General features: G+C 53.0%; 1 protein-coding gene across 1 annotated transcript; it reads left to right on the plus strand.

Moving 5' to 3' along the window:
• The first annotated feature begins 716 nt into the window (after nucleotides 1–716).
• NDRG3 (NDRG family member 3) lies at nucleotides 717–13,977 on the plus strand. The gene is made up of 13 exons (XM_008940664.1): nucleotides 717–861; nucleotides 1,481–1,601; nucleotides 2,111–2,173; nucleotides 2,492–2,552; nucleotides 3,953–4,039; nucleotides 4,606–4,662; nucleotides 6,262–6,365; nucleotides 6,746–6,811; nucleotides 9,110–9,161; nucleotides 10,587–10,634; nucleotides 11,318–11,353; nucleotides 11,446–11,497; nucleotides 13,799–13,977. The coding sequence occupies exons 1-13, from the start codon at nucleotides 798–800 to the stop codon at nucleotides 13,975–13,977; spliced, it is 990 nt and encodes a 329-aa protein (XP_008938912.1). The 5' UTR covers nucleotides 717–797.
• The last annotated feature ends 3,471 nt before the right edge of the window (nucleotides 13,978–17,448 follow it).

Here is a 17,448-nt window from a genome sequence, read left to right on the forward strand (position 1 = left end):
GCTGCAGTAGACAGGCAGCCTGGGAGAGGAGGTACGTGTGGATCTGCATCTCTCATTTTTAATGGTGTTGAAAGGAAGAGCTGCCACCTGCTGCTCTGTGGACGGGTACAACCTCCCAGGCAGCCAGTGGATGGAATACAGAGCTTAGGTCTCTCTGCTGACCCAGCCATCTGCCTGCTCTGTGTGTTGTCATGCCATTCCCAAAATGCTCTGGTACATGGTCCCCAGGGGCTGGGGCTGCCACCAGCCTCTCAGACATAGCTGTGTCCCCTCACATTAGCTTGCCTGTGGACAGGACTTTCCCAGGGTTGTGAGTTGGAGACACTGAAAAGAGGCTCATGGGCTGATGGATTGGAGGTAGGGAGATGCCAGCTTGGGAGCAAAGACTTGGCTGTGGAGGAGAAGCTGCATTTGTGATGCCATGAACCCCTAGAGACAGATGGACACGTGATACCTGCCTTCTGCTACAGTGCAGCAAATCACCAATCACCAAAGACCACTGGAATGAGATCTTGATTACGGGAAGACATGGCCTCAGACCCTTCACACTTCTGTACAAAAGCAACTTGCTTTTGGCAGTGGTTGGAGAGAAAGATTTGACAGGGATGCAAGTTGCAAGAGCTGGACTGAGCCACCACCTGTGGATAGGAGAGCAGTGTTAGTGTGGATGAGCCCTTGCTGTGGGCCCTCAGTTAGGGTTCCCTGTAGTGCAGGCAGCACACGTAACACTGAGGCTCCTTCTTCTCTCTCTGCAGGAACATGACATTGAGACAGCTTTTGGAGTGGTCCATGTCACCATGCGGGGCACACCCAAGGGGAACAGACCTGTCATCCTCACATACCATGACATTGGCCTCAACCGTAAGCCCCTGCATTCACAGGACCCTGGAAATTGGTTGTTTGTGGTATTTGGTTTCGTGTGAGGACCAGCAGGACTGGCCTAGAGCTGAGATGAGACAGCTCATTCCAGGGTGAAAGGGTCTGCAGGAGAGAGAGCATGTGGCACACCCCTGTCCATTCCAGCTGCCCTCGAAAGGTAGCACTGGTGTGAAAGCTGGGAATGGGTGCACCCACCACACCACAGTGCTCTAGCTGACCTGCTGCTCTGTGGCAGAGCTGCCATGGGCACCCGTTCCCTGGGTGCTGGGCAGGTGAGCAGGTCCTGACACAGGGCTGCAGAAGCAGTGTAACGTTTCTAACGGGCTCGGTTGCTCTCCCCACCCAGCGTGTCCTGTTAGGCTCAGCCAGTGCTCCCCAGTGTGCCCTGTGGGCACCAGGTGCTGCAGGCCTCAGTGCTGGGCTGGCACTTGCCTGCCTGGCCCCAGCCTAGCCACGGCTGGTTCTGTGCCAGGACCCAGCACCCGCTGCCCACAGGCTCAGCAGGGGAGCTGGGCACGTGCAGCTCTGTGCCGCAGTGTTTGGAGGGTGGATCCTAATCAAGCTTCGGGAAATGTCTCATTTCTTCTTCTTCTTGTTGTAGACAAATCTTGTTTTAACACGTTCTTTAACTTTGAAGACATGCAAGAGATCACTCAGCACTTCGCCGTGTGCCACGTGGATGCACCAGGCCAGCAGGAAGGAGCACCCCCATTCCCATCCGGGTAAGAGCTCTGCAGAGACTCTTGTTGTTCCAGATGTGGTCTGGACTGAGGCAGCAACCAGCTTAAGCCAGCTGGCACTGCTGGGGTGAGTGTAGTGGGAGGCAGCTTTCAGGAGCAGAGAAAATGGGAAGATGAGGAGGCTTCCCAAGGGGCATTCAGGCAGCTCTCCTGTTACTGAGGCCTGGGTAAAACCCTCACCAGTTCTGAGTGCTGGTACCAGCTTTCTGACTTGAGTGTGAGCCCAGCATACCGCAGTCTAGCTGGTGTTCCTTGCTCTGTCTGTCCATCCTCCCACACAAGTCTGACTGCCCCAAAAAAGCACAGCTCTGTGTTAGTCTTGCTCTGAATCCATGCAGTTGGCTGCGATGTACAGTATTGTTGCAAAATAATCACCTGTGCACACACCTGTCAGATGTTCCTTGTCTCTCCTGCCTTGGGCAGAACTGGAAGGTAGCTTCTGTCGAGCAGGATTTGGAGGTGCTTTGATTTCAGTCTCTTTTGGTTTCCAGGTACCAGTATCCCAGTATGGATGAACTAGCTGAAATGCTGCCTGCTGTTCTGACACACCTGAAGTAAGTCTCTGAAAGGAAACGGGGTGAGCCAGCCATTCCAGCACCTACCTCTGTCTCTGCTTGCAACATCTGATATGCTCACAGAGTTGTCCCAGGAGGCCTGAGCATCTCCTGACCTGTGTAACCATGTCTGGTTCTTGTTCTGGGAACACTGTCTGCCACGAGACAATTTATGGCTGCTGCATCATTCCTGAATCATTTTGGCTATGAGCCATAAGTGAACAGCTGTATGCAGAGAGTGGAAAGGCTCTTCCTCTAGGGATGCTTCGACTGTGAGCTTAAGTTTGCCCTGCTAATTGTGACATGCCTGTATTTCAGCCTAAAAAGCTTCATTGGGATTGGACTGGGAGCTGGCGCTTACGTCCTCAGCAGGTGTGCAGTAAGTATCTCTTCATTTCCCTGTGACTTGTCTGAGCTGTGATCTGCCACCAATCAAAGAGACCGTCTGTGGGCACGGAGAAAGTAGCAGTCAGTAATTACAGCAGGCCTGCAGGGAGCCCTGTGAGAGCTACTCCGCATCCAGATGGTTACACTGGAGCAGCCCAAGTTAGTCTGAAGCTATGCCAGACATGGAAAGCTTGTAATGTGGTGTCTCCGAGTCAGCAGGGCCCATCCTGGCTGCTAGGAGTGTCCAGCCTCTGGCTTCTCAAAGACTGGCTGCATTACTGTATGCTCTTTCTAGTGCTTGTGGCACCAGACGATTGGTTTGGTGATGTGCTGTGAACCACTGCTGATGAGGAATGTGCTTCTTCTCTGGAAGGAAGGAAATTTTGCACTCCACCCTTTGACAAGAGTGTGAGGTCTATGTTGGTTCTTCTACGTTTCTCTCTAGTGGAGTGTTTATAAGCATGTGGAATCAGTGGCCATCATTCAGCAGCCCAAGAACTTGCCTGAGTCTTTCAGAGACGGTGTTAAAAAAAGTACTACAGGAATCTGACATTCTAAGTATTGAGTGCAGAGAGCTGATGATGATTTAGGCCATTATTGCTTTTTAAAGCCACTTCATCATGCAGCTGCCCATCCTACAGAAATCCTCTGCTTCCCATTTCCCCCAGTCAGGGCTATGCTGGGGCAGTGTGAGGCGTTTGCTGTTCCCTGCCTTGTGTAGCTTGTGTAGTTTTCAGTCTTGCTAGAGAAAGTCACACATATGAGCCTTTGTCCTCAGCTCTGTGAAGTGCCAGAAAGCCTTTGCCATGCCGCCTGGGTGCCAAATGGTTTCCTGCTATTCCTTCTGATGACCCATGCTAATCTGTACAATGGAGCAGAAGAGCTGCTGTAAAATTTCAGCCTTGGTGTGAGCCTAGATCTCAAAGTTCTCTGGCTGTGTTAGATTGCTGGGTTTGTGTCTGCAGCAGTTCTCAAAGTATTCTGCACCCGTGCTCGCCCCGAGGTCAGACTGCTGGGTGCTGGGGATGTCAGACTGGAGCAGGGGAAGGGGTGTCTGTGGGCTGGGAGGGCAGTGGGGGTGCTCCCTGGGGAGCCCTGTGTACCTGGCAACCCTGCAGCTGGGGCTCCCCAGGTCTCTGCTGGGGCTGAGGGTGCTGGGTGAGCAGTCGGTCCCTCAGTGCCAACCACTGCATCGAGTAAGGTCTGGCTGGAGCCAGCTTTGGGGCAGGCTCTGAGAAGGCCACTGGCTGCCTGGCACAGAAGGACCTCTCCACTTGGCCTTCATTTTGCTCTGTCTTCCTTTTGCAAGAAGCTTGCTGGCTGCTGTGCCTGCATTGACCAACGTGTGGGCTGAATCATCCTCCTGAGTGTACCTGTGCTCTCTCCTCACAGCTCAGCCACTCCGACCTGGTGGAGGGACTCGTTCTCATTAATGTTGATCCATGTGCGAAGGGCTGGATTGACTGGGCAGCATCCAAGGTGAGGCTCTCCTTCCCCTGCATGTCCCTTCTCCACAGTGCTTCATGAACAGTGTGGAGAGTAAGAAGGAAAAGGGCAGCACACAGGAGTTTGTTGGTTTATGGCAGAGACTGCACAGTCCCGTTTCTGCCCCAACTGGGCTCCCAGTCTGGGTGTGGTACAGCCTCCACCACAGGAGCAGGCTGGGGTGTGATCCTGTGTGAGAGAGAAACCCTGATAAAGAGCCTGGAGCTGAGCAGCTGTTGAGCGCTCGGCTTTCCTCTGATCTGTACTCCTGCTTGCAGGCTTCACTTGGCTGAGGATAACTGGAGCTTTTAATTATTGTGTTATTCTGGCCACTTGCAGTTACTCAGAGTCCCAGGTTTCTCGAGAGCTGCGTGTTATGTGTGCACAGACTTCTTTGGAGCCTTGCACACCCACCCCAAGCTTCAGGCATTTGTTTCTTACATTGCTTGAGTAGTTTACTTGTTATTTTCTTCACTCAGATGTGCCACTTTGAAATTTGTGATGAAACTGCATTTTCCAGTTACCCTCCCTCCTCCTCCTCATTCATGGTTGCTCTTCAGTTTTCAGGCTGGACAACCAACATAGTGGATATTGTCTTGGCGCATCATTTTGGCCATGTAAGTACCCAGCAGGTGCTAATGTTGCCCACACAACTGTCCGTGGAGCTATATGTACATTCCTGCGCTGAAGTTTCCATCCAGTAAGGACTGTTGCAGATAATACTGTCTTCTCTGGGCGTCACGCTGGCGTCAGGGCTTTGCACGCTGCGGGGAGCACGTGCATCCTCACACTCACCCTAGCTGTCTCCAGACATGGAGTGGCCCACTCACTGATGCTAGAACATAGGTCTTTGTGGCACCCAAGCAACTGCCTGCAGAAACAAGTGGCAACTGGTTCTCTGTAGCCAGCGTGGAAGCTTTTAGGCTGTGGGTAGGGCACAGATCAGCTGGGAGTTGACAGCAGGATATTGTGTGTGGCCAGGTGTTGAACTGGTGCTTTCTGCTCTTTAGCTTCTTCAGCTTCAGCAGAGGCAAACCAGCCCCTCCTGAAAACTTTGGATGCAGCAGTGCCTTCCGTTTGGGATTTGCTTCCTCCCAGCCAGCAAGCTTACTGGGCAGCAGGAGGGGCCTGTGCCCTGTGCACACTGTACATGACATGCAGCAGACAAGTCTCTGACCTGAAGCACTGGTGTGACAACATACTCAGCACTGGAAGCAGTTGTGTGGCTTCCTCCTGCTTAGAGCACATGCTGTTCTCTCCCTGCTTTATTATCTGTAGTGCCCTTCATTATCTGTAGTGCTTCCTTGCATTCTCTTTTCTGTCTCTCGCCAGCTGCCATCAGAATGCAGTTTCTTCATAGCACTGGCTGTTGGGATTAGATTTTCCATTGGTCCCAGTCGTGGGACTTACCTAAGAAGGGCCTAGAGCACAAGTCTTATGAGGACCAGCTGAGGGACCTGGGGGTGTTGAGCCTGGAGAAAAGAAGGCTCAGAGGAGACTTTCTCACTCTTGACAACTCCCTGAAAGGAGGCTGGAGCCAGGTGGGGGTCGGTCTCTTCTCCCCAAGAGCGAGTGATAGGGCAAGAAGAAACGGCCTTAAGTTGCTCCAGGGGAGCTTTAGGTTGGACATGAGGAAAAACTTCTCTGAAAAGGTTATCAAGTGCTGGAACAAGGTGCCCAGGGCAGTGGTGGAGTCCCCATCCCTGGAGGTATTTAAAAGATGGGTAGATGAGGGACTGAGAGGCATGGTTTAGCAGTGGACTTGACAATGTTAGTTTAGTGGTTGGACTCAATGATCTTAAAGGTCATTTCCAACCAAAACTATTCTATGATTCTGTGATTCTAAAGCTTTGCTCCTTTAACATTCAGCATAAGCAGAGGACCTTCTTAGCCAAAGTGATTTCTATCTGTATAAGCACTACTGAGGCCGAGGAGCTAATGTAGCCCCTCCCAAGATATTTTTGTACTCCTGCAGCAGTGTGTGCTGCCACTTGTAGAAACATAATCACAACAGCAAAGCATGGCACCCAACAGCCATGTCACAGAAGCATTTCACATAGCCTAGGTACTAACGCAGCCTGGAGTGGCTGCCCTGTGCTCACAGGGAGTGCTGTGTATGGAGGCAGTGCAGTCCATCAGTATTTTTGTGGGTATTGTTTCTTTCCTGGTGAAAAAGATGATGTTCCCTGTCTTTCAATTCTTCTGCTTTTGTACAGGAGGAACTGCAGGCAAATCTAGATTTGATCCAAACATACAGGCTTCATATTGCTCAGGACATTAACCAAGATAACCTGCAGCTGTTCCTCACCTCCTACAACAGGTACAGGATACCTCTTTGCCCACTAGACTGCTCCCATAGCTTCCCTGCTCGGGAGACTTTTTGCCATATGTATTATTCTGTTGCATATATTGTCGTATGACCTCTGTCCTAAGCCTAGTGTTCAGCTGTTGTCCTGAGCCAAGCTCAGCCCTTGTGCCCAGATGACCCTCTCACACCTCAGGAGGCCACCTCTCTAGCCACACCACAAGCTTGCCATGAAAGCACAGATCCTGTTTTCTGGCAGTGACTGCTGTGGCTCCTGCTCCTGGCATGACACAGGGAGCAATAACCTGTTGCCTGAGTGCTGGAGCCAGCACTCCTGGTTGTACACAACAGCCAGTTTCCTCTGCTGATGTGAATTGTTCTGGTTTGCCTTGCAGTCGTAGAGACTTGGAAATTGAGAGACCAGTTCTTGGCGTCAACGAAAATACTGCAAAAACACTCAAGTAAGTTGCTCTGAACCAGCCTGTCTCCATCAGTTGCTGTGCAGTCCCTTCAGCAGAAAAGTTGTTGCTGCTTCTCAGCAAGAACCCCACAAGCCCAAGTGCTGGGCAGACTGTTAAGACAGTCCCAGGCTGTGGTGCAGACACACCCTGTCAGCTAGGACAGGGCAGACAAGTGGTGTCTGTAAGTCCTTTCGTTGAGAACACCCCGAGATCCTCCAGAAGGCAGGGTTAGAGGTATAAGTGTATCCATCCAGCAGTCACATTATTTGCTGACCTCTTAGTGTGATTGTTTCGCATGACAAATTAGAGAGGCAGGTTTTTGTTTGTGGCCACTGGCTGCCCTCCCCCACCTTGCTGAAAAAAGTGACGTGCAGAATTCTCCCAGAGACAGCAGTGGGCTCTGAACGCAGAGGATGCAGAGGTGTTCCCCCACCCTGGCAGTGGCTCTTTCATCTGGGGAGGGATGCTCTGTGCAGGGTACAGCTGGGAAGGGACGGGCACTGGAGAACTAGCAATAATCAGTAGAAATGCTGGGGTTTGAACCCCGAATTAAGGTTGCCATATGGGTGATCCCCACAGCCCTTCATCCAGAGGGGTGAGTTTGCCTTAGAGCTTCCCCCCAGGGTGCGGCCGGCCCTGCAGGGAGAGCCAGAAGGGAAATGAGCCCCAGGGGTCCCGCAGGGAGCTGACAAAGGTCAGGGCTCTGCTGGGGGATAAAAGCTGGGACCACTTGCAGGAAGGGAGGAGTGTCTGTCTGTGGGGTGGATGCATTTCACAGAGCTGCCTGGTTGGGGAAGGATCTCCTGACTCTCCTGGGGCTGGGCCCTGGTCAGCTTGGACCTTTGCAAATGTCGGCTAGGGGAGAGAAATATGTGTCTGTCTTTATCTTATGTGATTAACTTGCTGGCTTGGTTGTCTCCCATCCCACCTATGGGAGACTTTGGTTCCTTGTTTGTTCTGCCCATTGTGGGCCGTGCGGTGTCGTTGTTGGGGTCGTTGGAGGTGATGTCAGTTGTGTGTGAACTGATTGACTGATCTGTACCTCCGGCGATTATTCATGCAATGACTTTTCTGTACTCAATACAGTCCAGTTACTGGTTTGTCTTTCTGCTGGCTGTGTCATTCATGCTAGGCCTAGTCATTGGCAAAACATCAGCACAGGGAAGCATATGGAAATTTTCAGGTTCAAAGCAAGAAAGCAGAAGGGGCAGATTATCTCCAATGCGTAAGGCACGTGGAGACTGCAAACTGCAGTGCTGAGGGAGGGTGCCTGTGCTGGGCCAGAGACTGCTGCCCACACTCTGCTCTGGCTCCTTGGGAGCTGTATGGACTCTGCTCGCGCCAGTCCCAGGAATGTTTTGGGCATCCACAGCCAAACCCTCTACATGGTGGCTCACCCAAGAGAGGTGTGTTTCCCTGCCTGGTCCCCAGGCAAGGCCAGTCGTGCTGCTGTCTCATGCAGGCAGCTGTAAGCCACAGAGCACTGGGTGTCCGTTCAGGTGACTCACAGGGATCTGCAGACCCTTAGAATACTTCTTGTGGAAGTGTGGATCTCTGCCACATTGACTTGCATATAGATCCCCTGTCTCCTTAGAGGTACTCCACTGGTGCTGAGGTTTGTGCCTCACAGCCTCTCCAGTCTTACTTTTTGTCATCTAGTCAACACACAGAGGTGGCGGGGCCTCTAACCACCCGTTTCTGAACTTGGTCTGTGAATGAACAGTGTAAGTTCATGGCCACTTGGCCAGTGACCTCCTGTGTGTTCTACACCTTGAATGTTAATCATTCTTTTGGAAGTACAGTACATGCAAAAATGGATATGAAAGCACAGATTTGCCAACAGAGGCTTTGATATTGTGACATTTTTTAATATGTTCCTCAACATCATTTGTGTTTCTTTCTAAAATCCAAACCAGGATATGGTGCTGAGCGGCAGCCAGCCTCAGAAGCACTAAACTCTGTTGCATGGGATAATTCTTAAATTCCCAACAGACATTGATTTCAGAGAGCTCGCTCCCTTTTGCAGCCTGGGACAGTGCTTCTCCCAGCCCAAGGCACATCTTTTAACATGTGTGCACAGCACTGGCAGTCGGTGTGGGTGAGGGGACAGTAGGGGTGCGTGTGCAGGGCCCAGAGGATGCTCTGGTGCAACAAAACACCATGATACGGTGGCAGGTGGGGACTTGGCTGAGCGCTGTTAACCTTTCATGAGGCTGTTGGTTCACAGAACTCAATCAACCTTCTGAGAAATGCCCTCGATGCACTGCGAGTAACATTCCTGCTTTGGGTTTTGACCAGGTGCCCTGTCCTGCTGGTGGTTGGTGACAACTCGCCCGCCGTGGAAGCAGTGGTACGTACGCGTGAACTCCCCTCTCGTGACACTGGCCCCACAAATCACTTAGCAGACCTGCCTCGCCCAGCAGTGCTTCTGCCCTCCCCAGAACTAGATCCAGAAAGTGGCTTTTTGTGCCAAGCTCTTTTCTAGTGCCCCAGCCTGTCAGCTGGGGGAGGCTGTCAGAGACCTCTGAGCCCCTCATGTGACAGCCGAGGCTCGGGAGATGTCATGGCCCTGCAGGGCAGCTCTAAGCTGAGGATGGCAAGATCCAAATAAGAGTCATTGTGCTCAAGCACCTTGCTTGACAAGGGATGCAGAGGACTCTTCTCAGGAACTTGTGCCTTTCCCTGAGCTCTGCCAACCTGCTGCCTGGAGTTCAGCTCAAGTTGTGAGTTACTGTTCTCTTGCTGTGGTACTTGAGGCTACCTAGGGTTTAAAAATAAGCAGTGTGACTGCAGTTCCTGTAGTGGGGAGCAGAAGCACTGCATCACAGGGAAGGCAACAGTTAGAAGCAACCCCTTCCTGTTGTTCTCTGCAGACACCTATAACCCACTTCCCTCCCAGCACAGCTATAAATGGGGCATGGCACAGTGCAGTGTGGTTGTGGTGGATGTTGCTCCCTCCCTTCAGCCAGTGATTGTGAGCAGACAGGGGTTTGTTGTCTTAACAACAGTTGTCTTAAGAAACTGTGGAAGAGTGAAAACTTTAGTCTCCTAAAGCAGTAACTTGGACCTAGGAGCTGTGCATGGGGAACTCCTGCAGGGTTCTTTTCGGGTTGTCACCTTTCATCTGTTTGGTCTTGAAGTCTGAGACGTTGTTCAAGTTCTGACTTTGGCGAGATACTGTCCTTGAGGACTCTTGCTGCTTCCCAGCCACAGCTGGGGGACAGGATAGAGCATTCTGGATCTTGGCTGGCTTGTCTGGCTGCCCAAGTTCCCAGTTCATGATTATCTCCACTCCTGGGGTTGCTTTTCCTATAGGGCCACACATGTTCTCTTTTTGCAGCAGCCTCGCAGAGAAGAGGTGACTGTGGCTGCCCTGTCTGCCCAGGGAATTGAGTGGTCTCCCTCTGTGCTGCACTGCACAGAAGTTTCTTTCCCTCCCATTCTTGCTGTCAGAGCCCAGAAGGTGCTCCAGCATTTCATGGTGCATCCCCAAAACCAGGGGATGACTTCTGTTAACGGCCGTGTCTCAGAGCAGTGACATTCTGTTGCCACAAGGTCCCCCTGGTAGGGAACACCCACCTCTCCTCCCTGCCTCGTCCACTCGTGGTTCTTTTCCTGTGGGCTCTCTGCTCTCTTGCTCGGCCCGTCACGACCCCAGAGAAGGTCCCATTGCTGAAGACAGGCACAACCTCTGGTGCAGCTGCCCTTGTGTTTTGCATCTAACTCGTCAGTTTTTCTGTGTGACGTCTTGTCCCTCTTTCTCCTTCTGTTTCAGGTTGAATGCAATTCACGTCTTGACCCAACCAAAACTACGCTTCTGAAGGTGAGAGCCACTCCACAGTCATTCCAGCCTGCACAAAGTCATTATCTTTGCTGAGGACATGCCCACTTAGGTTTTTTGCCTTCCATACACTGGGCTTTAAGACGTTTGTGGGCAGTCATTCGGGGCTGTGTTCTGTCCTGTGTGGAGCCAGACTGGGGAGAGAAGAGTTTGTCAGGGAGTCCCTGAATCCTTGCTTTATGGCCACTTCTCTATTATCTTCAGCCAGCAGGGAAGACCTGCTGAGAGTTAGCAGAGGTCTCCTGCCTCTACTGTGCTCCCTGCCAGCACCAATGTCACTGTTTTCTGGCTTTATACCAGTCCTTCCCATCCTCACCTACAGCTTTGTAGTGTGCCAGACAGCTGCTGTGTAGAAGTGACAGGTTTAGGAAGAATGGCAGGAGGAGCCTGGTCGGTGGAGGGTTGCTGCTGGGCTTCTAGAGTATGGCCTGGCATTGCTTGGTAATGCAGCCCCCAGGGTGCTGGGTTCTTTCAGCAACAGGCACCTGGAAGATGTGTCACCAGGCCTTGCTTCAGCTTCAGAGACAGGATGGAAGCAATGTGCCTCATGTAGCACTGCAGCCTGGTGCCACCAGCCCTGGCGGGGTGGGAAGTGCTGGCATGGTTCTGAGGTGGCCCTCCTGGGCTGGGAAGGACAACCCAACCTCCCTTCTGCTTCCTTGCAGATGGCCGACTGCGGGGGCCTGCCCCAGGTGGTCCAGGTGAGAAATGCCACCCCGCTCTCCCGTGGTGTTTGGGTTGTCCAGAGCCCCTAGCTCTGCTCTTGCTCAAACCGTGCTTTCTGTTCCCACAGCCTGGCAAGCTGACTGAAGCCTTCAAGTACTTTGTGCAGGGAATGGGCTACAGTAAGTGGCAAACACAGTTTTCTATTTTGGAGCGGGGTTGTTGTGAAGGGAGCTCAACCCTTCTGGTCCATCTGTGTTCCCACCCGTGAGTTAGTCTGGTTGCCAGGAGATCCATCCACGCTGGAAAATCAGCTAGTGTGCTAACAAGCCTTAGCAAACCAATGTTGTTCCCTGATGTGTGTTTTAATCTGCACACAGCTGGAGTGGTGACTCCTTTTTGGTGTTGGTAGAACCCTGTAAGTCTGTCTTTGTGCCAGGGCAGAAGAGCGTGCTCCCCACGATGTCCTGTGCATCCGTGGCCTGGAGGGGAAGGAGTTAGCAGCACAGCCTCACAGTTGTGATGATGCATGAGGGCTATTTCCTTTCTCCTCAGACAGACCTGTTCTTTCAGCCTCCCACCAGGGGTAAGCGATGCCACAGGGTGAAACCATCTAATGGCAGGACAGAGCTGGGTGACTTTAGAGACACCCGAGGAGCCCACAGGGAGCTGTACTTTGATCCAGTGCATATCCTGCCCTATGGTTTCCTCCTCCTGCTTGGAGGCAGAAGACATTGTCTCCTGTGTGTGTCAGGCTGGCAGCTGCTCCAAAGACTGGGGGGCTTCAGGAGAAGGGCTTCTCTGTGCACAAAGTAACTCTGTCCTCATTGCACACACCTTGGCACAGCTCTGTCTTGCCTGCCAGGGGCCAGGGCTAGGAGGTCCCTTCCGTGGATGATGGACCTTCAAAAGCTGGAAGTATGGGAAGGATTGGTTCATATAGCTGGTTAACCACTAAGGATGACCACCGTGACAATCGTGATACTCCCAATGTTCTCCACACAGCCAGAAGTTCTTGACAAGCTCACGGGCATCAGGGCTCAGAAGCAGCTGTCTTAGAGCTGTATGTAGTTGACAGGAACATGGTAGGATAATTGTGTTCTCCAAGGCTGGCCAGAAGAGCCTGGTGCTGCAGAGGAGGGTGCCATGTGAGAAGGTTCCTTCACAGCCTGAGAGCATTTCAGTGTTCGTGTCTCTTGTCTTCCTGGTGTTAGTAAAGCCAGCAAGTGCTGTTGTCAGAGTGAGGGCTTCTGCAGCACTTTGAGGGTCAAATATCTTGCAAATAGGGCAGCACTGGGGAAGGACAGAGGGTAATTTTCTACTTGCAGAATTAGTAGCTAGTACCGGAGTGGTCTTCCCAACGTTTGTGGTCAAGGTGGTGTTGGCACTGCTGAGCTCAGCCAGCCAGGCCAGCCCTCGGGGAGAGAAGCAGGTCAGCAGCTCGCCGTTGGAGACGCACAAGTCAGTTCCTCCACAGCTGTTCCTGTGCCTTCTGCACATTGGCTACAACAGTTGGAGCTGCCTGTGCTGACGCTGCATCTGGAAGTTGATGCCTGGCAGGCGGCTTGTAGCAGATATCTGATGCTATCAACTCGAGGAAAGACATGAACTTCTCTTCTGTACCCGGCGTCACAGAGTGTACCCCAGTTCCCCTGCCACAGGAAAATGGCATCTCTGTTGAGCAGCTGTGGTGTGTGTGGTGGGGAGGCAGGCTCACCAGGTACCCTGCCATCTCCAGCTAAAGGTGCTGAAGAGATCTGGCCCTGATGGATTTTTGAGTCAGCCTGGCATCTCCCCGAGATGCTCACTAGCAGCCGTGTTCACAGGTTCTGGGAGCTTTTGGCACAGTGTGTGAGCTGGGAGTGGAAGGGAAGGTAGCTGGGGGTCCCAGGAGCAGTGCAGTTGCTCGTCACACACCGCAACTAATTGGCTCTCTCCTGTATTCATCCCTTCCCTTGTCTCATGTTTCCAGTCCCTTATGTGCAGCTCAGCCACCTAAGCACTGAGCCAGGTACCTCCGACTGCATCGGCCTCGCCCGAGTCTGTGTGCTGAGCTGAATGAGCCCTCGGGTGCACTGCTCTGTCTGGCATGTCCTGCTGCGGGCTGGGCTGATCCTCGTGCGGCCTCTGCGCCACGGGTTTTCACCTTTCATTTCTGTTCTGTTGACTGTTGCATGCCTTCAGCTCTGTGGTTTTCTAGAGTGACGAGACTGACTTTCAAAAGGTCATCTGTACAGCAGCTGCCTGGGTTTGCACAGCCACTCCCCACGACTGCTCTCGCAAATGATCAGTTACACTTCTGGCATTTGCTCACCTTGGACCTTTTGAAATTGGGCCTTAAACATCTTGCTTTAGACATGCAAAGAATAATTTTGGCAGTGAAGAGCGAGTTTTCTTCCGGAGTGACACGTACCTGAGTGACTGTGATACTGGGTCTAGGAACTCCCTCCTCCTCTAAGGCCCACGTGTTCTCTTCCTTGCAGTGCCAGCGGTGACGATGACCAGGCTGATGCGCTCCCGTACCCACTCCTCCTCTAGCGTGGGCTCTGGCGAGAGCAGCCGCAGCCGGTCTCACACTAGCAACCACGGTGAAGAAAGTGCTGGAACCCCAGAAGGAATCGACCTCCAGAATGCATCTCAAACCATGGAAGTATCCTGTTAGGCAGGAGCCCCTCTTCTGGATTCAGACAACTCCACTCGCCCCCACTGAACCCACTCAGAATCTAGCATTTCATCCAACATGGCATTAACTGTTCTCTCTAATTTGTGCATGCCCCTCTGAGCTGCCACCTCCTTAGTAGTCTGTACTTGGCATTACTTTGGTCCTTTCTCTATGCCATTGGCATCAGAGCCTCTTTAAAACTTGTTAACAGTCTGCGGTCTTAGTAAGTCACATGCTGATACCATCTCCTGTCTGTGCTGTGTAGCAATCCAGGTGACAGCCATTGTCTTCCCTGTTCATTTAAATATAATTTCTGTGGCTTTGTGAGGTTTAGAATTGCTTTCTAGTTGTGCTTCTGCTAAGGGACCCTTGTGGTGCAGTTGGTATGGCATCTGTGGGAGAGCAAGGCCGCGGTGATGTGCAGCTCCAGGGGGTGCTTTGGGCAGAGCTGTGCCTGGAGCACAGAATGTACCAGGAGGTCTCTGAGTTCCCAGGACACGGCGTGCCAGGCAGCCGTGGGGAAAGCAGATGGTCCAAGGTGCTGTCTCCTCGGGGGGTGTGTGAAGGAGCAGCAATTTCTTACCTGAGCCCCCAAGAGGGCAAAGCGATTCACCAGTAAACTTCCACTAGTGGAGGTGCACTGTTAACGAGGACAAGGGATTAACCTGCAGCAGCCCTGGCACCCAGACTGCCCCCGGCCCGCCGCGGTCCTGCCGTGGCACGGGGCACCTGTAACGTCAGGTCACAGAGGGCCGGGGCAAATGCCCGCTGCGTGCCAGGGTCTCGCTGTTAATGGGAGAAAAGGGATGAGTGGTCAGGCTACTGCAGGTCTCAATAGATCAACAAAACATCCCTTCTTGTCTCGAGCAGTCCTGACTCACCAGGAGCCACCTCCTCCGAGGGTCACGCTCACGCTCTGCTCCATTGCAGGTAGGGAATGGGACTGGTAGGCTCCGCCTGAGGGGGACTTTGTACCAGTTATTAAATAAAGCTATAACTGAGTTTCATTGTTAGCTGTGTGCTGGGGTTGTTTCTCGTGGCGTGCCCCAGTACCCCTGCGGGTCGTGTCGTTTCTGGTGTCCTCTCCTGTGAGACCTTTCCCGTGGTAGGGGAAGGTAGCCCTGGCTGCTCCTGGAGAGGGGGCCGTGCTGGAGCAGTGTGCTCGGGCGCCCCCGCGCCCCCTGACGGGGCTGTCTGCAGGCACTGGGGAGCTGGGCTCTGTAAAGTGCAAAAGGAAGGTTCCAGCCGTGGCAGTGCGGAGCCTGAGGGAGCGGTTTGCTGCACGACAGGCACCAGGAGCAGCCTCCAGAGGTGAGCGTGAGGAGCCACCTCCCCTGGTGACCCGTGCTCTGCACCAGCATGACAAGCTGACGCAGCCAACGTGCAGGCCCCGTGCCAGCCCCTGGTGCCCCGCGGGGGCAGAGGGCAGCGGGAAGGCAGCTGAGGCCGCAGCCGCCCCTTCTGCTCTGCAGATCCAGCTTTTGCTCCCCACTCTCGGCTGCCTGTCGTCCTGGCTTTCACAGGAAGCCTGCTGGGACTGAAGAGGGGTTGAACCCTGGGTCACAGGTCTTGCTCTGATGCCCGTGGGGTGGTCTCCTGCAGCCTCGTGTTTTGACTTTGGGAAGGCCTTTGGGGAGGAAGTGACATGAAGTGTTTGCATGAAATCACACAGTGAGTGCAAAGCGAGAAATGGGGAAAATTGGCCAGTTGTATTAGTAAGTGTGTAGTAAAGTGACAAAGTGAGGAACAAAAATGCAAGCTGGAGTCCAGGGAACACAGGAGACTACTGGAGAGGCCAGGCCACCAGAGAGCACTTGGAGTTCGTGGCTGCCAAGTGCACACGCTGGGTGCCAGGCAGCCCAGAGAGCTGAGGTGGGTGCAGTGCTGTGAGGTGGTGCCAGCTGACTGCACTGAGAAACGGTTCTCCTCGTGTTCCTTTATGAAACCACAGGGACAGACAAAAAGACAGGGAGACAGGAGATTAAAGTGACAATGAAATGAGTTAGAGGGAACAACACCGCAGCTGGGAGCGGTGTGAGCTCCCCAGGACTGCTGCTGACAATGTGGAGCAGGAGAGCTCAGAGCTACAGGCTGCCCTTGGACAAGGAGCCCAGGAGAGTACACAGAGAAGTCTTCAGCAATTTGAAAGGGCTGTGATAAGGAACCTAAAGTCGTGTTGCCGTGGTTGTTCACCAGCATAAGCAAGGCAAGATTTCTTCTGAGGGTTGTCATGTATTTTATTACCCCAAGCATAGCTGGAAAAAGTAAAGTACACTTGTTTTCACCCAAGCAAGTGCTTTTCCTGGTAAAAATACAAAAATCAAAGCTAAATACGAGTTGAGAAATGAGTTCAATAAAGGAGTTTAATAAAAGACAAAATGTTTCTTTGGGTGGAATGACCAAGGCCGGGAGCAGAGCCTGAGCTCCAGGTGGGCTTCCCTGGATCCTGAACCAGGCCCCAGTAGCTGCCAGGGTGTGAGCTGGACACTGGCTGGATTTGGGGACATGGTTGTGTATTGCCACACCTCCCGGGACAGCGCAGGGCTTGGAGTCGTCCCCATGAAATATGAGACCTCTTTCTTCTGGGCAGAGTTGGGATGCCTGGGGAGGGGGCTCAGCTGGAGGTGGGCAGGCAGATGGAGCCAGTGCCTTCCAGCCCTCCCACACCCTTAGGAGTGAATCCCCAATTGCTCAAGCCCTTGGGATAGGCCCAGTCAATGGCACTCGCAGCCCATGATCTCAAATCTTTGCATTAGTAAAAATGTGAACCCTGAGCTCGCTGAGCTCAGCTCTGCTGAAGGTTTCTTCTGCTGAGGTCACTGATGGAAAAACATTTCCCCAGCCATGGGCTGAGGTCTCTGCCAGGTGGCTGCTGGGCTGTGGTGCCTGTTGTGCTGGGAGGTGCTGTATGGTCCCAGAGAACCACAGTCTTCATGAGGAGGCAGCTTTGCTCTGCTGGCCCCTGCCCTGTGGCCCCAGCTGCAGCCACGGGCAGCCCCTACCCAAGCTGGAGCACACTGTGCACTCCTAGCTGGACATGCTTCTTGGTGAAAGGTGATGGGCTCAAACTCTTCCTCCTGGTGCCAGATGCTGCTGTGAAGAGCAACTGCCAAAAATTTTGGTTTGGGAGGCTCAGAACTGATAGTGGGATTTTTCTTTGGTTTTAAGCCGGGAGCGTGGTGCAGCTGTAGGATGAGAGATGGGGAGGGTTGTCCATCCTTGTAGGTTTTTTCAGGATGGAACCACAGCCAAACTGATGTAGCTTGTGTCAGTCATGCACTGAGGAGACAGCAAGGGCTGGGGACCTCACAGGCTCCTTCCCTGGAAAATGTCATTATTCGATCTTAACTCCTGAAACAACAGGCAGGGCTGGTTGCTGTGGCTCGGTTGGCTTGGAGCTTTGTCCCTCTGTGCCACACTCCCACCCAGGCATCATGCCCCTTTGCCCAGCTCTAGTGTTGGGGCGGGGGG

This window comes from Merops nubicus, unplaced genomic scaffold (assembly GCF_000691845.1).
Source record: "Merops nubicus isolate BGI_N331 unplaced genomic scaffold, ASM69184v1 scaffold44175, whole genome shotgun sequence".
In the NCBI taxonomy this organism is placed as follows: domain Eukaryota; kingdom Metazoa; phylum Chordata; class Aves; order Coraciiformes; family Meropidae; genus Merops; species Merops nubicus.

Bases quoted from the DNA above. Each gene is read 5' to 3' on its own strand.
- NDRG3 (XM_008940664.1), top strand. From the start codon at position 798: ATGCGGGGCACACCCAAGGGGAACAGACCTGTCATCCTCACATACCAT. The intron at 4,663-6,261 runs GTAAGTACCCAG...GCTTTTGTACAG, and splicing joins TGGCGCATCATTTTGGCCAT to GAGGAACTGCAGGCAAATCT. The intron at 11,498-13,798 runs GTAAGTGGCAAA...TCTTCCTTGCAG, and splicing joins TGTGCAGGGAATGGGCTACA to TGCCAGCGGTGACGATGACC.